Source organism: Parambassis ranga, chromosome 13 (assembly GCF_900634625.1).
Source record: "Parambassis ranga chromosome 13, fParRan2.1, whole genome shotgun sequence".
NCBI classification, from domain to species: domain Eukaryota; kingdom Metazoa; phylum Chordata; class Actinopteri; family Ambassidae; genus Parambassis; species Parambassis ranga.
In genome coordinates, this window is record NC_041033.1 from 22,138,723 (window position 1) to 22,158,593 (window position 19,871).

The 19,871-nt window shown below is 42.6% G+C and overlaps 5 protein-coding genes and 2 non-coding genes across 8 annotated transcripts in view; all 7 read left to right on the top strand.

Annotated features, from left to right (window-relative positions):
- LOC114444601 (scavenger receptor cysteine-rich type 1 protein M130-like) overlaps positions 1–19,871 on the top strand; it is a 902,860-nt gene that overhangs the window by 83,510 nt on the left and 799,479 nt on the right. The window lies entirely within an intron of this gene.
- Positions 938–4,218, top strand: rps3 (ribosomal protein S3). Of its 2 annotated transcripts, none has more exons than XM_028419357.1 (7): positions 938–1,001; positions 1,711–1,841; positions 2,201–2,294; positions 2,479–2,573; positions 3,075–3,262; positions 3,351–3,568; positions 4,144–4,218. In XM_028419357.1, exons 1-6 carry the CDS (start codon positions 972–974, stop codon positions 3,548–3,550), a joined length of 738 nt encoding a protein of 245 aa, XP_028275158.1. In that variant the 5' UTR covers positions 938–971; the 3' UTR covers positions 3,551–3,568; positions 4,144–4,218. The 2 variants fall into 2 exon arrangements, with proteins under 2 accessions (XP_028275158.1, XP_028275159.1); XM_028419358.1 differs by having other exon boundaries at positions 3,351–3,554.
- On the top strand, positions 2,840–2,989 carry LOC114445560 (small nucleolar RNA SNORD15). Its single transcript, XR_003671669.1, has one exon. It is a non-coding gene; the product is annotated as a small nucleolar RNA SNORD15 (small nucleolar RNA).
- Positions 3,907–4,056, top strand: LOC114445559 (small nucleolar RNA SNORD15). The gene has a single exon (XR_003671668.1). It is a non-coding gene; the product is annotated as a small nucleolar RNA SNORD15 (small nucleolar RNA).
- Positions 4,766–6,864, top strand: kctd14 (potassium channel tetramerization domain containing 14). The gene is made up of 4 exons (XM_028419359.1): positions 4,766–4,860; positions 5,719–5,943; positions 6,013–6,147; positions 6,332–6,864. Exons 1-4 carry the CDS (start codon positions 4,813–4,815, stop codon positions 6,641–6,643), a joined length of 720 nt encoding a protein of 239 aa, XP_028275160.1. The 5' UTR covers positions 4,766–4,812; the 3' UTR covers positions 6,644–6,864.
- LOC114444625 (uncharacterized) lies at positions 8,659–11,198 on the top strand. Its single transcript, XM_028419354.1, has 3 exons — positions 8,659–8,907; positions 9,326–9,797; positions 10,370–11,198. Exons 1-3 carry the CDS (start codon positions 8,862–8,864, stop codon positions 10,701–10,703), a joined length of 852 nt encoding a protein of 283 aa, XP_028275155.1. The 5' UTR covers positions 8,659–8,861; the 3' UTR covers positions 10,704–11,198.
- The window catches only part of ints4 (integrator complex subunit 4), a 13,554-nt gene continuing 5,065 nt past the window's right edge, over positions 11,383–19,871 (top strand). The window contains exons 1-13 of the mRNA XM_028419320.1: positions 11,383–11,496; positions 12,142–12,336; positions 12,460–12,577; positions 13,361–13,467; positions 13,572–13,686; positions 13,777–13,862; positions 13,989–14,039; positions 14,145–14,233; positions 14,313–14,433; positions 14,549–14,620; positions 14,707–14,881; positions 15,064–15,269; positions 15,352–15,494. Coding sequence (XP_028275121.1) covers positions 11,443–11,496; positions 12,142–12,336; positions 12,460–12,577; positions 13,361–13,467; positions 13,572–13,686; positions 13,777–13,862; positions 13,989–14,039; positions 14,145–14,233; positions 14,313–14,433; positions 14,549–14,620; positions 14,707–14,881; positions 15,064–15,269; positions 15,352–15,494 — 1,532 coding nt within the window. The 5' untranslated portion in view covers positions 11,383–11,442. The remainder of the gene's footprint in view (positions 11,497–12,141; positions 12,337–12,459; positions 12,578–13,360; positions 13,468–13,571; positions 13,687–13,776; positions 13,863–13,988; positions 14,040–14,144; positions 14,234–14,312; positions 14,434–14,548; positions 14,621–14,706; positions 14,882–15,063; positions 15,270–15,351; positions 15,495–19,871) is intronic.

Here is a 19,871-nt window from a genome sequence, read left to right on the forward strand (position 1 = left end):
AATCGTTCAACAGTCTGGTTTACTAACTGAAGTGTTTCTAACTGTGTGCCTTCAGTAACTGTATGATCATGTAAAGTCTGTATTTATTCATTTGAAGGAAATCAAAGTAATTTCTGTGTACTGTCTGTTTCTGCTGTGCAGTTAGACCTTTTTTGATAAGATAAGTAATATAAGTATTTGATATATGTATTTATTTAAATTTTGTTTATTGTCATTTTTTAATGATAAAACTTGTCATTTTTTTGTATTTGGTTTGTACAATTTTTATTTTTTTACAAATAAATCGAGTTGGGTTGAATGATATTTACCGGTACGTAATTTCCCCACAGGGATTAATAAAGTAAATCTTAATTAATTAATATTAGAGAGCACATTTATTTTGAATATATCACATGATGTGTGATGATGTGATTACATGCATAATAATATGGATTACCAAGTCCTTTAAGTGATTAATCACTGTAGTAACGTTTGGACTTATTGTAATTTTAGAGTATTATTATTATTATATTATTATTATTATTGGAGTTTTAGAGTATTTTTAGATTTTTGGAGGAAGAAAACATCTGCGCCTGTACTTTGCTAGTTAAACATTTTTATTTTATTTTATGTAGTTTGTCTATGTTTCCACTAGAGGTCAGAGTCCGCACAGACTTGGCTCCAGCAGGACGGCCACCATGATAAAAATGTATTTTAGTTTAGTTTCAGGTATTAGAAAATGAGTTTGTATTTAATTTAATTTAATTTAATTTAATTTATAAATATGTATAAATATGTACAGGATTCACCTTTTAAGACAGATATATTATATCTGAAATAGAAAACCCGTTCAGTATGATGGACTACCTATTACAGAAAGGACTACAATTCCCAGCAACGGCCAAACAGGACGTCACCGGAAGTCACCATGTTGCTATAAATGCATTTCCGCATCCGCTGAGGGTCCTTTCCTGTCTACGGCCTATTGGAAGATGGCGGTGCAAATCTCCAAGAAGAGGAAGGTTAGCACCGATTTATCCCCGTTTTACTCACACAGGCAGCTACTTTCTGTCAAAATGAGGTCATGTCGGTTAGGATACGAATGTTTCGTGCCCGTCCTGGTGTCATTTTTGTCAATCCGCCTCCTGCCCGGAGAGGATTAATCCAGATGCTGTCGGCGTCGCGTCCTCCTCATTTGACTAGCTAACATGGCCCTGCTCACTGCGGCCGGGGTCGAGTTGTAGACCGGCATGTGTCTGAACTAAGCTCGGGGGATGAGTTTAAGCCTCTTATGTTACAGTTAAAATGATGTGGAAAAAGCGCCTTAATTTCTCAAACGTATTATTCTTCGACGTAGTTTCCATTAATACGCTTTAGCTAGAAAATTAGCATCACAGTCAAATAAACGGAGAGCCCAAGAAACGAGCTAGCTCCTTCAAATGACACATAAAGTCAAATAAATAGTGAATAGTAAACGGTAACGTTGACTAAAGTTACTGTAAACGCCGTATAGGTCAGTTTAGAACGTAAACTACCGGAAACATTACATGTATTCTGCTGAGCTAACTTGTTAGCCGAGCCGTGCATCCAGACTGAGCCGCTTCATGTTAGGTGCCACATGAGTGAGCCTGTGCACCTGTAAGTCACACCAGCATTCTGCCGTCAGTGCATCCCTGTGTTCACTGTTTGTGGAGCATTTCTCACATTAACTGGCCCTGTTCTCCTCTGCAGTTCGTCTCAGACGGTATCTTCAAGGCCGAGCTGAACGAGTTCCTGACTCGTGAGCTGGCTGAGGATGGTTACTCTGGTGTGGAGGTGCGTGTGACCCCAACCAGGACCGAGATCATCATCCTAGCCACGAGGTGAGTATCGGTTGAAGTATGAAGCAGTGTTTGTAGCATTAAAAGACTCTGCATGCTTCACATTAGCGAAAGTGATTCTTCCAGTTCTTTCAGTGCGAAAGATGGTGATGTTTTTGGGGTATTGGTTAATATTTCTGTTTGGTCAGTACTTTAATGATCTGTCACTGTTTTGTTGTCTGTTGTCCTTGTGAATTTACCTGTTAAAGAGCCATGTTTGTCTCAGACGTGCCTACCCTGATGAAGATGCTCTCCCCCCTTACACAGCGTGATGAATGGATTTATTTTTAGCTGTAAAAAGCGGCTAAAGGTGGAAGGTCACAGGAGTTTTTTTTTATTGTAAATACGTTGTCTGCCTGCAGGACCCAGAATGTTCTGGGAGAGAAGGGCCGTCGCATCAGAGAGCTGACCGCTGTGGTCCAGAAGAGGTTCGGCTTCCCCGAGGGCAGTGTCGAGGTGAGAAGACTGTATTTTAAAAACATCACATTAGTTGATCTCCTGCCAAACGCTGCATGTATGTTTAGAGTTTAAAGGTAAATTCCTGTTTGATTTGGTAGTTTTCTGTTCTGTGTGAGGATGGAAACCTCAGCCACTGTGACTTGCAGCTTTGACTCGACTCTGCCCTCTCTCTCTCTGTCAGCTGTATGCTGAGAAAGTTGCCACCCGTGGTCTGTGTGCCATCGCTCAGGCAGAGTCTCTGCGTTACAAGCTGCTGGGAGGCCTGGCTGTGCGTAGGTAAGTCGGAGTCCTTCATGTTTTGGTGTGTTTTTGGTGAGTCTGGGAGTTTTTTGCCTTCTGCATGAAAAAGATGAAGCAAAACTCCATCTGCTAAGTCTGCAGACTTTGTTGCAACGTTTGTAGAAATGTTTCCGTCAAACTTCACCGAGCAGCCGGATGTGTTCGCAGCGAGGCTTCTGAGCTCGTTTGTCGGCTGTAGTTTGTCTCTGCTTGGTTTTTGAAACATTATTCAGTTTGTTCGCTTCGGGCTGAAGCCTGCGTCCCTTCAGTGATGAGACGATGACGAGTCGGAACAGGTCTCAGTCTGGTTCTGCTGGTGACTGGTTCAGAGTCACGTTCTGTGGTTCTGCTCCGGTTCCTCAGGGCAGCGAGTCCTTTTCGGTTGAAGACATCGAGGCATTTGTCTGAGAAGGGTTCCAGGAGGACAGACACCACAGCCTGTGTCTCTCGGGTCATGACCCTGCTGCTTACTGATTTTGTACCCGCCCCCTGTTTCAGGGCTTGCTATGGTGTTCTGAGGTTCATCATGGAGAGCGGCGCCAAGGGCTGCGAGGTGGTTGTGTCTGGCAAACTGAGGGGTCAGAGGGCCAAGTCCATGAAGTTTGTGGACGGCCTGATGATCCACAGCGGAGACCCCGTCAACTACTACGTCGACACAGCAGTCCGCCACGTCCTGCTGAGGCAGGGTGAGTGCAGCCTGAAGATGATCAGAGACCAGGCGGTGTTTGGATCCAGTCATGACTTCAATGTCATGTCTCTCTCTCTCTCTGTCAGGTGTGCTGGGCATCAAGGTCAAGATCATGCTGCCCTGGGACCCCAGCGGTAAGATTGGCCCCAAGAAGCCCCTGCCCGACCACGTCAGCATCGTGGAGCCCAAGGAGGAGCACCTCCCAACCACACCCATATCTGAGCAGAAGGGGGCCAAGCCAGAGGTGCCCGCCATGCCCCAGGGAACACCTGTACCCACCGCATAAGAGCGTAAGACACAGGAGGCTTTTATGTTACATTAATTCTGGGTTTACAGGGAATATAGGCTCACTGTTGACTGTAACATGGAGTCCACCATCTTGATAGAGACGTCACAGTCACAGCTAGAACTGAGACATGTCTGTAATGTTGAACGTCTTTTATTGACTTGTGAAATTGACTGTTGGTCACGTCTGAGTCAAGGTTGGCTTCAGATTTCTGTGTAAAAGCTTTATTTAAAAGATTAGATTTAAATATCGAGGAGTTTTTGGGGGGTTGATGGGCTGCCGGGCCGCAGAGAGCCGGTCCACGTCTGACAGATTTCTGTGCCATTGCAGCGGCTCTCAGTCTCGGGTCTGTGTCCCTTCAGTGATGATACGATGACGAGTCGGAACAGGTCTCAGTCTGGTTCTGCTGGTGACTGGTTCAGAGTCACGTTCTGTGGTTCTGCTCCGGTTCCTCAGAGCAGCGAGTCCTTTTCGGTTGAAGACATCGAGGCATTTGTCTGAGAAGGGTTGTTAGCAGGAAGTGTATCTGACTAACTGCAGCTTGGCTGGTTCTGTTCTGTTTCCACTGAACGTTTCGTTTGTTTCTTCGACAGGTTTCCTCCCGTTTCTCCAGATGGAAGGAAGACTCTGATTTTTGTGTACAAAAACAATAAAATATGGAAAATACACACGACTCGTTGTGGTCACTGTCACACAGACTCCAGCTCTCACACTAACATGTTCATATTTTATGGCCTCAGTGTGAGGGTGCAGGTCTAACCTTCAGCAGAGTAGTTCCCTGGTCTGTGGCGCCCCCTGCTGTGTGGAAGCTGGTGTTGAACATCAAACTTTGCAGCCTTGTTATAAAGACGTGAAATCCTGGATTTGTGAGTCAAACATGAGTTTTGGGAGGTCTCACTCTGTTTTATTTCCCATGTACCAGACTGCTGAGTGGAAGAATCAACTTGGTTATAATCTATCAACACATCGAGGCTGCCTGATTGATTCTGTGTGTCTGAAGAAGCTGTTGTATACTCATCTAATACCTAATAAATGCTAGAGATTAAGATTAAAGTAGAATATCCCCTCGTGGATCAATAAAGTCTTATCAATCAATACAAAAGAGAAAAAAGTGAACGCTCATGTAGAAATACTCAGTTTCAGATTCTGAGGCGGAGTGACGCCTCCTCTCCTTTTACAAGCTGCATGTCCGGGTTAGGCCACGCCCCCCGTCCATCGACGTGAAAGACGAACTTCCAGCTCACACCTGGACCGAAGGCGCCATGAGTCTGCCGGACTACACCGCGAGCGGGAAGCAGCCTTCATGCGCGGTGAGTCCAGGTTTACTGCGTCACAGCTGCTGACAGCTTCCGCCTCCGTAAAGAGGACGTTCTACCAGCTTCAAGGGTTAACAGGGACTCTACATCCAGCTCAGAGGAGAGGATGAAGAAGCTCTGTCCGATCATTAGTGCACCCTGACTCTGGGCAGGTGTGGGCTGAAGAGGAGCAGTGTGACCAAGGGGCCCGTTAGTGATCAATAATCAGTTTGATCAGTTGGTGAACGGCTGCCTGATCTTTTCAGATGTGTAATAATTAATAACTACGTTCAGTGAAGCAACATGTCGCTGATGTGTTGAGCTGCAGCTCCGGTTGTTCCAGCCTCGGGCTCGTGGCCCCTCCAAAGGTACACAAGATGAGTCAGAGTGGTCATGAAAGGGTCGATGTGGAGAAGTATCGATTGATTTAGAACTTTTTGAAACTTGAAGCAGTTTGAAAAGTTCACTCAAACTTAAAGAAAACAAAACAATGCAATAAAATTAGCACGAGCGATCGATTTAAACATCACACAGGTGCCTGGGGGAATTCTAGTGGGATTGAAACTCTGGATTCTGTCATTGATCCTTCATAATCTCAGCTGAGCTGGCAGCAGCAGCGGTCTGTGGGGCGATCAGTGAGTCTGGCCCTCCCTGCAGCCACACCGGGTGTGTTCAGGTCTCACACTGCAGGTGGAGCTGTTACACCTGTTATGTTGAGCAGTCGTTGGCGCCCTCCTGTGGCTGTTTCTGTGTGCTACATGTGAAAATGGCGCAGAAGCTTGTTGTAGACGGGAACGTTTCAGTCGTCTAATTCTGCCATGTTGTGTCTCTTTGCCGACAGTTAGCATCTTAGCGTCTGATCTTTCTCCTCAGCATTCTCCCATCGTGCAGCTGAATGTGGGCGGTCGCCTGTTCAGCACCACTCTGAGCACGCTCAGAAAACACCCCGACTCTAAGCTGGCGGAGCTGTTTACCGGACAGCCCAAACTCTACACCGATGCTCGAGGGGGCTACTTCATCGACCGCGACGCAGCTCACTTTGGAGCTGTGCTGGAGTTCCTGAGGTCGGAGCAGCTGCCCGCAGACCACATCCAGGAGGTCTGAGTCACACTGCTTCAAGGAGGGCGGAGAGTACAGGGGGCATTTTTAATCTGTGTGTGTGTGTAGGTTTATAAGGAGGCGGTGTACTACAACATCAAGCCGCTGATGAAGCGCTTGGAGGAGACTCCTCAGATGTTCGGGGAGCTGGTGGGACGGCAGCAGTTTCTCTCCAGAGTGCCGCACTACAAAGAGAACATCGAGGTGAGCCGAGCCCGCAGAACCCCCTCATCTCAGGTCACATGACAGGAAGCAGGTCAGCTGCGAGCAGACAGACAGACGCACGTTGTGTGCTGATCCATGGCTGACCTGCAGAAATATCCGTTAAACCAGAATGTTACATTTGTCCCTTCACTTCCTGTGATGAACACTGTGGCGTCACTTTCAGGTGCTGATCCGCATCGCCAGAGCCGAGGCCATCGCCGCACGCCACTCCACCATCATCATCTGCGTCCTGAGGACGGAGGAGGATTTGGGTTTCTATGACAACGCCATCAACAGCCTGGAGGCGGATAAGGAGTCGGTGGTGACGTTCGGGCCGTGGAAGGCCTCCCCCTCTGTCAAAGACCTGCTGGACTGCGTGAAGATGGACATCGAGAATCGGGGCTACGCGGTTAGCATCCAGCCGCACTTCACGACGAAGAGCCTCCTGTCCAAGAGCTACGACTACTTCTACAAACTCACCTTCACCTGGTGGTGACGCCTCAGCTTTGATCTGAGTGACTTCACCAGTTTTTACCACTAGGGGTCAGTAACACGTCTTTATGGGTTTCTGAGGTTTTTAAATCTGAACTAAAGAAACTGAACTTGGAACGACAGAAATCACATGTAAAAAGAGCATTTCTTTGACTTTCTATTGATTTTTAGTGATATTAACAAACTGCAGTCATTATGTGCAATAAGATTAAGATTATAAATAAACTGCAGTCATGTGCATTAAGATTAAGATTATGTTAAACTGCAGTCATTATGTGCACTAAGATTAAGATTAAGATTATAAATAAACTGCAGTCATTATGAGCACTAAGATTAAGATTAAGATTATATTAAACTGCAGTCATTATGTGCTCTAAGATTAAGATTATATTAAACTGCAGTCATCTGCACTAAGATTAAGATTATAAATAAACTGCAGTCATTATGAGCACTAAGATTAAGATTAAGATTATAAATAAACTTCAGTCATTATGAGCACTAAGATTAAGATTATAAATAAACTGCAGTCATTATGAACACTAAGATTAAGATTAAGATTATAAATAAACTTCAGTCATTATGAGCACTAAGATTAAGATTATAAATAAACTGCAGTCATTATGTGCTCTAAGATTAAGATTATATTAAACTGCAGTCATGTGCTCTACTCTGTGTAAAAATCAGAAGTCCACATGCATGTTAACAGCTTCCACTCCACTCTGCACATCGGCTGTAGAAAACCTTCGTCCCGGCCACATGCTCGCTGTATGCTTGTCGTGTGGCCGCTGGTCACTGTGAGACAGTCATGGCTTCCTGCTCAGTGTGCAGATGTTTGTGTGTGTATTTTTTTTTTACATATTTTTGTTATTATAAAGACTTTTTTGGGAAAATGTTTAATCTAGATATGAAGAATAAAGTGGTTTTAATTCATTTTTAAGCATGTTATTTGTGTTGAGTAATTCCGTTGTTTTATGCTTTTACCTCAGCAGCTCTCTCAGGTCCTTCAGGTCTGTGTTATATTTTGCAGCAGCAGGGATTTTGGTCACCGTCTCATCCAGGATGTTGTGTAATCTGTGACCCACATGAAGATGCACGAACAGGTCTTCAGGAAGTGGAGCAGCGGCCTCAGAGTTCACCACAGAGCAGGGCACTTCCTGTGTGATCAGAGTGTGAACAAACAACCATAACCAGCGGCTCCCGGCAACGCTGAGGACACAGACTGTCCAGCTGTGAAATCCTTCCTCTCAGAGAAAGTCTAATGTTTCTGTGTTGTTTTGCAGCAGGACTGTGGGTGTCGGTTCTGAGCGTGGTCCCCAGAGGATGGACTGAAGTAACAACATTACTCAGAGCTGTCCTGATGTTAGTGTGTTAGAACGGGGTCAGGGCAGGTTCGCTGCCACCTGCGTGTCTGAAAGCATCACATGTATGAAGCTGCCTGGTTTCCAGCGTGACTGGTGGCCTGATGGACATCAGCAAAGGTGCTGTGACGCTTTTTAGGCAGAGAATCATATGGAGGAGGAAGCTGTTGCTATGGTGACCATGATGCTCCTATGTGAGCCTCATCCAGTGTTTGACGCATATATCTAGAGAGAAGCGAAGGCCTGACGACAAACGTCTTGAGTAAATGTCAGACTACAACACCTTTCCTCCTGTTTCACAGAAGAAGCGACGCTCGGCGTACAGTACGTTCACCACAATGTGTCACAGTCACATTTCCTCGTAAAGCCCCCACAGGGAGGAAAGATGCACAGTTCACACCTCAAAGAAAAGTGACGATAAAAACAGTTTCTGTCTTGATATCAGCACTTTCCCCATCTTTGTGACGATGACGTTTGAATAAAGAACAAAGCCTCTGTTCTGACCAGGGTTCTGAAATATAATCCAGGTTTTTTAAGAGAGGAGGACTTGAAACCAAGAGGGAAAAAAAAGAAAGAGGAACCAATCTCAGTATTTCACAGTGAGCTGGAGGTAGACTGTAGCTGTGTGTGGTGCTGATACTGGTCCAAAGGAAGCTCTGTGCTCACAGTGAGGTGATGCTGAAGGTGACGTCTGTTGCACTAAAGCTTCTGGAGTGTTGATGAAATGAGTCTAAAAGGGGCAGAGTGTCTGTGATCTGTGGCGTCCTCAGAGTCTAACAGGAAGTGACAGAGGCAGAGAGACAGCTGACGCAGCAGCAGCAGCAGCACAGAGACAAGCAGAGCCGCTGAGGAGGAGGAGGAAGCATGACGGACACCAAGAAGCTGCTGCTCATCGGTCTGCTCCTGACAGGTACGCTCCACTAACATCTACCTGCTGTTCTGTTCCACGCCTGCAAGTTTCACAGCGCTGAGCTGACAACATGCATCATTTGATGAACATTCAAAAAGATCTTTTAAAAGTTACACTCCACTATAAACAAAGGTCTGAGTGATCCACAGAGTCCCATCAGTGCAGAGGACGGGCAATAATCCAGATTAAAATAATCTCCTCTCTGATTTTGTTGTATTTTATGTTGTTGCTCTGCTCATAAAGACAGATTAAGCAGCATGGGGGGTTAAACATGTCACCACTGTATCACTGATGACTTTTTTTTAAAAGTCCAGACACTGAAGCTGAAATATGAAAACACACAGCAGACAGACAGAGACAGGCTGGTCCTGATCCACGATGATCACAAACTCACACATCAAACTTCAACCTGTTCCAGGCGCCGGCTGTCAGAAGAAGGCCGTGTTCGTGTACAGCCGGCTGGGGGGCGAGGCCGTGCTGCCGTGCTCCGGCCTGCCGTCCCCCTCCTGCTCCTCCATCACCTGGACCTTCTACAAGGGGGGCCGCTACACTGTGGAGGTCAGCGGGGGGCGGGTGGAGGCGGCCTCAGACAAAGCCAGCCGCATGTCCGTCACGTCCAGCTGCTCCCTGCGCCTCCGCAGCCTGCGGGTGGAGGACGCCGGCTCCTACGTCTGCAACAAGGACAACAAGTTTGTGACTGACGTGTACCTGTCGCTCCTCTCCATCGGCTCGCAGTCCGCCATCAGTGAGCTGCGGCCGGGAGGACGCCTCGTCCTGAGCTGCCTCCTCTTCACTTTCTACGACGCAGGCAGCTGCAAGTCGTACTCCAGCGGCCTGTTCAGCCTCCAGTGGGCGGCGGAGGACGGAACCGTGCTGACCAACGGCAGCAGGTCCACAAACACCCTCTTGTGTCTCTTTTTTAATCTCTTTTTTAGTCCAGTTTTTTATTTGTGTTTTTATTTTACAGTATAAATAATTACATAGCATGTTTTTATTTTTTCTGCCAAAAAGTCAACATTTATTCCTCATAACCCTGACACATTAATTTCAGGAAATTATTATTATTATTAGTCAGAATTTATTTAATCAATTTTTTACATATTTTTTAAATTTTTTTTAAATATTTTTTATGTATTTTTTACAGCATATATGACTACAAATTATAATTTATATTATATATATATATATATATATGTATATATATATATATATAAATTATAATTTAAACATATATATCCACAGAAGGCTAATTTTCCTCCTCTACATTTAAAATGTTTTGGTCTCTACATTTTAATTGAATGACAGAAAAAATTGTCATCTCTAAATTTAAATGAGTTGTTTCTCTTTTAAAATGTTAATATTTCTATTTATTCGAACTGCTGTGAATGCGTCACAAATGTCTCCTGGTCAGTTTGTGGTTGTGATCTATTTAATCTGACTAACAGTTAAACTCCTCCTGCAGGTACCAGCTGACACACACTCGCTGCAACATCACCCTGGTCACTGAACTGCAGGTGGAGGACAACAACAGGAAGTGGAGGTGTCAGGTGAACACAACAGAAGACAGCAGAGACACGTTCCTGGACTTCACCTCTGCCTTCCTGCTGCAGCAGAGCGCCGCCGAGCAGAGCCGGCAGCCGGCTGTCACGGTGGAGTGTCCGGTCCAGCTGCCCTTCAGCCGCATCGTGCTGTGCGCTGCTCTGCCTCTCATGGTGGTCGCAGTGGGGGTGTTCACCTGGAGGCTGGACCGCAAGAGGGCGGCCTCCACCACCACCGAGCTCCAGGAGGTCCACTGACTGAACTGATCCTGTTCCATCACAGGAACAAACTCCTTTAGGCCATCGATGAGGCAAAAACAAAGTCCCAATGACATGTGACAAAATCTGTTTGATGGAAAAATACACACAGGACATATAAGGGCAGGACGGATACACACTGTCTGGTTTTAGTAGCTGTGTGTGTGTCTTTGTCACATTGAGGTATATTTATGTTTTTATTTTAAACTGCTGTCAGTCGCAGAATGTTTGGTGTGTCTTTAAACAATTATTAATTATGAATGAAACAAGTGATGTCAAATTTTGCATACAGCTAAAAAATGATTCAGCTCATTGATTTATTTTGATTGATTTTTCTTGTGAAACATTTGAACAGCTTTTCTCATAATAATTCTGGACTTGGGGTGGTGGGTCGTTGGAGGAGACATTAGAAGACAGAAGACATCAGATGTCAGCAGGACCACTGAGACCCCCGTGTGGACATATTTCACTTTGTTTATGGTATTTTAATAAAGATGGATATCAGTGTGATTTTTAAAGGTTTTAATGAAATATGTGAAAAAATAAACGTTAATACAGAATGCTGTCGTTTGTGTTTATTTAGTATACCTACGTTATATCCGTATTAAAACAAATCAATAATTATTGAAAGTTTACATAATTTACGAAACGCGTTTTACTCTCCGAACCGTAGCTACGGAAAGCGTGAAGGGAAGCGTCGCTGCTGGTTGTAGCTTCAGCTAGTCGTCTGTTCCTGAACATGGCGGCACACCTGAAAAAACGAGTCTACGAGGAATTTTCCAAAGTTGTGCAGGTGCGCACTTTAACCGTCGTCCCGTCGTTTAGATGTTATTTTTTAAAAAACAGGAAGCTGCGCTGGAGCGCTGAAGTAACTGGTTAGCTAATGCTAAGTGTGGCTAACAACAGCAGCAACAACAGCAGCCAGGCGCTCACAGTGACACCGGAGCTTCTATTTATATATAAAAATAAAATGTTCTGTTTGATAACAGTTTAAATTGAGGTCGGGCTGCTAGCTGTTGTTCATGTTACTACATCTTTATCTGAACTCCGGGCGAGCTAACAGCCTCAGACTGAACAAGCTAGCCACTGTTATTGTTAGCTAATTCAATTAAACTTTATTTGAATTGTAAGTTTGTGCAACACAGTTTATATTGACTTGTTAGCTTAAAGTCACCACAAAAGTGAGTGTTTATATACTTTAATTTTAGTTTACATTTCGAACTTTTTGTATTTAGCAGTTTTAGCTGCTAAAGTGTTTAGTTTTCCGCACATTCTGGATATGAGGTTAACCTGAGAAATAATTCTAGAAGAGTGTCTCAGATTGGTGCCGGTGGTTAAAAAATAGAATAATTCCAGACTAAGACCAGGTCATGTTTTATATTATTTACACTGGACAGAATAAACTGCAGGTGGATGATCTCCTTTGCTTCGTTTCCAGATTCCCCATGAAGAAGCGCCGGCTAAGAAGCTCCGTCTGTCCAAACCCAGTAAGTCTGCAGCGCTGCACATCGACCTCTGTAAAGCCACCAACTCCACCGATGCCCTGCAGTACCTGCTGCAGTTTGCTCGCAAGCCGGTGGAGGCCGAGAGCGTGGAGGGAGTGGTGAGGATCCTGCTGGAGCACTACTACAAGGTAAAGGACCACACAGAGGCCAGGACGATGAATAATCCAGCACTCGAGATTATTGTAAATTATTGTAGATGATTTATTGATTCAACTTGGGCTGAGCTCAGATTCTTCTCTTTTGTCTTCCAGGAGACAGATAACTCTGTGAGGCTGAAGATCGCCTCTCTGCTGGGTCTGCTCTCCAAAACACAGGGCTTCAGCCCCGACTGCATCGTGGACGATGCCATTAGCACACTTGGCAACGAGAGTAAGACACATACACAAAGTACTTTTAGGTCATTCTGTGTGGAATCATCCAGCTTAAGGCACAACATGGTTGTACACACATGTAGCATCATGACAGAACTCGGAGAAAAATCAAAATATGGGAAAATGTTACCACACTAAAAAAAATCACAACTTAAAAAACTAAGCTTAGCACCAAAATCATAACTGACGCCACATCATGCTGAGATAGGTGGGATCATGTGGTACAAATATGATGGAGCTGGATTACTTTTAACATGGTCAAATGTGGCTTTGATCAAAAAACGACATAGGAAAACACCTCCTGTGGCATTTCTTTACAAGATATAAACATACTGCTGGTACTTCCAGGTACACACATATCACCACTATAACTGTACAAAACATCAGCTCTCCGTCTTTCATATTCACAGAGCAGTGATGCAGAGAAGTTGGACAAATATTTGCGTTGATTGGTTTTAGGCCATATTTAGCCATTGATCATGCCCAAACTATTGGAGATAGGAAAACTTCTATGGGAAAAGTTAACCCTGTGCAACAAACACAAGATTCCTACATGCAACTGAGGCCGTGCAGTAAAAGCTTAAACTTGGCCGAAAGGGCCACACTAACAGACCTAAAGCTCTGGGTTTCCCCATGATATTGATAGATGTACATCAGTGGGGTCATCCATCAGCCCTGGATGATTTCACACGGAATGACCCTTTTTAATTTGACCTATTTAAAAATGTGCAGTAAAATTACACAGTTTGGTTATTTTTTATTTTCTTCTCTTTGTGACCAGAGTCTCATCAAGTCCTCGCGCAGCTGCTGGACACTCTGCTGGTCATTGGTACACAACTACCTGAGAGTCCTACAGTCAGACTGAGGCTCATAGAGGTGGCATACAAGGTAACACACACACACACACACACACTGCTCATCATCACATGGGTACAAACCCAGCAGGACTTCATGCACAAAGCAACAAAACCCTTGTGTTTTTTTACATCCAGCATTTGTCTGATACATACTTTGGAGTGAGGAACAAGTGTCTGCAGCTGTTGGGTTGTCTCGGCATGGTGGACGCTCCACTGGCAAAAGACAGTGAGGCACCGGGCACGTCGTTAGGTCAGTCTGCACCTCAACACATTTTACTGATTTATGCATCATCATTGTGTTTTAATGTTGTGGTGTTGCATATTTTTCCATCTTGTTCAGGAGGCGTGAAGGACGTCCAGAGTATTATCAGCAACTACTTTGGAGACCAGGACCCCAGAGTCCGCACCGCAGCCATCAAAGCCATGGTAGGACACCACAAACGGCACCACACCTTTTACCTGTGCCACGGTGATGCATTCAGGGACCACAGTCAGTGAACAGTGAGACAGCCTAGTCTGATGTCATTCTCTGTGTCGCTGTGTGTTTTCCAGCTGCAGCTGCATGAGAGGGGAATGAAGACTCATCAGATCATTTATGACCAGGTAGAGAAATAAATAACAGCAACGTGTGGGTGCTGTTTTGGGGATTTTGAGGTATGTGCATGCTCAGATGTAAATATATTTGTGTGTGTGTGTGTGCGTGCACAGGCCTGCCGGTTGCTGTCAGATGACTATGAGCAGGTGCGCTCGGCAGCGGTGCAGATGGTCTGGGTGCTCAGCCAGCTCTACCCAGAGAGGTGAAAGTCTCAGATAATCAGAGGGACTTTCTGTCAGCGTCTGTAGACGCGTCTGACTCTTTTCTTTTTATCCAATCAGCATCGTGCCCATCCCATCATCCAATGAGGAGATCCGGCTGGTTGATGATGCTTTTGGGAAGATCAGCCACATGGTCAGCGATGGTTCCTGGATGGTGCGGGTGCAGGCCGCCAAAACACTGGTGAGGGCACAGAGTACAGGTCTTTGTGTTGCTGCTCTCTCAGTCGGGTTGTTGCCTCTGTGCTTGTTGTTTTCCACTGTCCTCTTAATGACTCTTTTTTTTGGTTGTTTTTAAGGGTTCCATGCTGCAGGTCAGCCCTCACTTTCTGGAGCAGACGCTGGATAAGAAGCTGATGTCTGATCTCAGAGTGAGTGATTCATAAGATGACTGCTGTTTGACGCATTAATCAGCACAGCCCCTCACTGCCTCTTTGTTTCTCCCGTGTGTGTCCAGAGGAAGCGTACAGCCCACGAACGGGCCAAGGAGCTCTTTGCTTCGGGAGAGTTCTCCTCCGGCAGGAAGTGGGCTGATGACGCCCCGAAGGAGAAACTGGACACCAACACTGTCAACCTCATCGCCTCAGGCGCCTGCGGGGCATTCGTTCACGGCCTGGAAGACGAGATGTTCGGTATGAGAAGGTGTAAACAAAGAAATGATGTTCAGACTCAGGACCAGGCCCTGTTTTTATGTCATCTCATTCATCTCCTTTCTTCTCTTGTCTGTTGCTTTTATCAGGATTTAAAACATTTTTCTTCATCAGTGCGGTATCTGACTTCAGTGCTGCTCTGCTCTGTCTGAATCTTTTTCCAGAGGTGCGGATCGCAGCGGTGGAGGCGTTGTGTCAGCTTGCTCGATCCTCTCCAAGCTTTGCTGAAAAGTGTCTTGACTTCCTGGTCGACATGTTTAACGATGAGATCGAGGAAGTGAGGCTGCAGTCCATCCACGTTCTTAGAGAAATCTCCATGCACATCACACTCAGAGAGGACCAACTGGACACTGTGCTGGCTGTGTTAGAGGTACAGAAACGGTCTTTAATCCCAAACCCTAACCCATGTCTCTGTGTTTCTCTGCTCTGACGAGGTCACTGTCTATGTTCAGGACTCGTCTCGTGACATCAGAGAAGCTCTGCATGAATTACTTTGCTACACCAACGTCTCCACCAAAGAGTGCATCCAGCTGGCTCTGCTGGAGCTGCTGAAGAACCTCAACAAGTATCCCACCGACCGCAACTCTGTCTGGAAGTAAGTCTCAGGGTTCCTGCTGGTGCTTGAAATCCTGGAAAATACATGGGTTAGAGTTAGGAAGGTCGCGGAGTTGTGGTTCAATGAGTGGTTTCATTCGGCTCACTGAGATTAGAATCAGAATCGTGTTTATTGCCATGTAAGTCAAGGGGGTTCACATTACTAGGAATTTGCCTTAGTGATTGGTGCATACAAAGAACATATAATAATTAACATGAAATAAGATAAACGGATACGGAAATGTCTCACTTATGGCTCTACGCCTCATGACGGCCAAGATGCCCTAGCTCTGCATTAGGGTTAGGGTCAAAACTAGGGTTAGGAATAGTGAGTTTCGTGAAAAAATACTGCAGAATTATGAAGAAATGAAACTAAAATGCAATTTTTTGAGAAATTCTGCATTTTTAAAAAATCACTATAAATAATCCATAAAAGCTGTAGCAGATATTTCATTGGATTATTGTTAAAGGCCTCCGCTATCACCACAGTGAGTTTCGTGAAAAAAATACTGCAGGATTATGGAGGAATGAAAGGTCAAATTGGCACTAAAATCCAATTTTTTTTTTAAATTTAGCATTTTTAAAAAATCACTATAAATAATTCATAAAAGCTGCAGCAGATATTTCACTGGATTATTGTTAAAGAAGGCCTACGCTATCACCACAGTGAGTTTCGTGAAAAAATTCTGCAGGAGTATGGAGAAATGAAAGATTAAATTGGCACTAAAATTCGAATTTTTGAGAAATTCTGCATTTTTAAAAAATCACTATAAATAATTCATAAAAGCTGCAGCAGATATTTCCCTGGATTATTGTTAAAGAAGGCCTCCGCTATCACCACAGTGAGTTTCGTGAAAATATACTGCAGGATTATGGAGAAATGAAAGGTCAAATTGGCACGAAAATCCGAATGTTTTGAGAAATTCTGCATTTTTAAAAAATCCCGAAATAATCCATAAAAGCTGCAGCATATATTTCACTGGATTATTATTGAGGAATGCCTCCTCTATCACCACAGTGAGTTTCATGATAAAATTCTGCAGGAGTATGGAGAAATGAAAGATTAAATTGGCACTAAAATTCGAATTTTTGAGAAATTCTGCATTTTTAAAAAATCACTATAAATAATTCATAAAAGCTGCAGCAGATATTTCACTGTATTCTTATTGAGGAAGGCCTCCGCTATCACCACAGTGAGTTTCATGAAAAGATTCTGCAGGAGTATGGAGAAATGAAAGATTAAATTTGCACTAAAATTAAAATTTTTTAAGAAATTCTGCATTTTTAAAAAATCACTATAAATAATCCATAAAAGATGCAGCAGATATTTCACTGGATTATTGTTAAAGAATGCTTCCACTATTACCACAGTGAGTTTCGTGAAAAAATACTGCAGGATTATGGAGAAACGAAAGATTAAATTGGCACTAAAATTCGAATTTTTGAGAAATTCTGCATTTTTAAAAAATCACTATAAATAATCCATAAAAGCTGCAGCAGATATTTCACTGGATTATTGTTAAAGAATGCCTCCACTATTACCACAGTGAGTTTCGTGAAAAAATACTGCAGGATTATGGAGAAATGAAAGGTCAAATTGGCACTAAAATTCGGATTTTTTGAGAAATTCTGCATTTTAAAAAAATCACTATAAATAATCCATAAAAGCTGCAGCAAATATTTCACTGGATTATTGTTAAAGAAGGCCTCCGCTATCACCACAGTGAGTTTCGTGAAAAAATACTGCAGGAGTATGGAGGAATGAAAGGTTACATTGGCACTAAAAATCAAATTTTTTGAGAAATTCTGCATTTTTTAAAAAATCACTATAAATAATCCATAAAATCTGCAGCAAATATTTCACTGGATTATTGTTAAAGAAGGCCTCCGCTATCACCACAGTGAGTTTCATGACAACATTCTGCAGGAGTATGGAGAAATGAAAGCTTAAATTGGCACTAAAATTCAAATTTTTGAGAAATTCTGCATTTTTTAAAAATCACTATAAATAATTCATAAAAGCTGCAGCAGATATTTCACTGGATTATTGTTAAAGAATGCCTCCTCTATCACCACAGTGAGTCTTGTGAAAAAATACTGCAGGATTATGGAGAAAGTAAATGTCAAATTGGCACTAAAAATCAAATTTTTTGAGAAATTCTGCATTTTTTAAAAAATCACTATAAATAATCCATAAAAGCTGTAGCAGATATTTCACTGGATTATTGTCGAGGAAGACCTCCGCTATCACCACAGTGAGTTTCATGACAAAATTCTGCAGGAGTATGGAGAAATGAAAGCTTAAATTGGCACTAAAATTCAAATTTTTGAGAAATTCTGCATTTTTAAAAAATCACTATAAATAATTCATAAAAGCTGCAGCAGATACTTCACTGGATTATTGTTAAAGAAGGCCTCCGCTATCACCACAGTGAGTTTCGTGAAAATATAGTGCAGGATTATGGAGAAATGAAAGGTCAAATTGGCACTAAAATTCAAATTTTTGAGAAATTCTGCATTTTTAAAAAATCACTATAAATAATCCATAAAAGCTGCAGCAGATATTTCACTGGATTATTGTTAAAGAAGGCCTCCGCTATCACCACAGTGAGTTTCATGAAAAAATTCTGCAGGATTATGGAGAAATGAAAGATTAAATTTGCACTAAAATTCAAATTTTTGAGAAATTCTGCATTTTTAAAAAATCAGTATAAATAATTCATAAAAGCTGCAGCAGATATTTCCCTGGATTATTGTTAAAGAAGGCCTCCGCTATCACCACAGTGAGTTTCGTGAAAATATAGTGCAGGATTATGGAGAAATGAAAGGTCAAATTGGCACTAAAATTCAAATTTTTGAGAAATTCTGCATTTTTAAAAAATCACTATAAATAATCCATAAAAGCTGCAGCAGATATTTCACTGGATTATTGTTAAAGAAGGCCTCCTCTATCACCACAGTGAGTTTCATGAAAAAATACTGCAGGAGTATGGAGGAATGAAAGGTTAAATTGGCATGAAAATCCGAATTTTTTGAGAAATTCTGCATATTTAAAAAATCACTATAAATAATCCATAAAAGCTGTAGCAGATATTTCACTGGATTATTGTCGAGGAAGACCTCCGCTATCACCACAGTGAGTTTCATGACAAAATTCTGCAGGAGTATGGAGAAATGAAAGCTTAAATTGGCACTAAAATTCAAATTTTTGAGGAATTCTGCATTTTTAAAAAATCACTATAAATAATTCATAAAAGCTGCAGCAGATACTTCACTGGATTATTGTTAAAGAATGCCTCCACTATTACCACAGTGAGTTTCGTGAAAAAATACTGCAGGATTATGGAGAAATGAAAGGTCAAATTGGCACTAAAATTCGAATTTTTTGAGAAATTCTGCATTTTTAAAAAATCACTATAAATAATCCATAAAAGCTGCAGCAGATATTTCACTGGATTATTGTTAAAGAAGGCCTCCGCTATCACCACAGTGAGTTTCATGAAAAAATTCTGCAGGATTATGGAGAAATGAAAGGTCAAATTGGCACTAAAATTCGAATTTTTTGAGAAATTCTGCATTTTTAAAAAATCACTATAAATAATCCATAAAAGCTGCAGCAGATATTTCACTGGATTATTGTTAAAGAAGGCCTCCGCTATCACCACAGTGAGTTTCATGAAAAAATTCTGCAGGATTATGGAGAAATGAAAGATTAAATTTGCACTAAAATTCAACTTTTTGAGAAATTCTGCATTTTTAAAAAATCACTATAAATAATTCATAAAAGCTGCAGCAGATATTTCCTTGGATTATTGTTAAAGAAGGCCTCCGCTATCACCACAGTGAGTTTCGTGAAAATATACTGCAGGATTATGGAGAAATGAAAGGTCAAATTGGCACGAAAATCCGAATTTTTTGAGAAATTCTGCATTTTTAAAAAATCACTATAAATAATTCATAAAAGCTGTAGCAGATATTTCACTGTTTTATTGTTGAAGCATGCCTCCTCTATCACCACAGTGAGTTTCGTGAAAATATACTGCAGGATTATGGAGAAATGAAAGGTTAAATTGGCACTAAAATCCGAATTTTTTGAGAAATTCTGCATATTTAAAAAATCACTATAAATAATCCATAAAAGCTGTAGCAGATATTTCACTGGATTATTGTCGAGGAAGACCTCCGCTATCACCACAGTGAGTTTCATGACAAAATTCTGCAGGAGTATGGAGAAATGAAAGCTTAAATTGGCACTAAAATTCAAATTTTTGAGAAATTCTGCATTTTTAAAAAATCACTATAAATAATCCATAAAAGCTGCAGCTTTGTTTATACAGAAGTACTGAAGCTTTTGTTTGGATCTAAACTGTCCATGGAC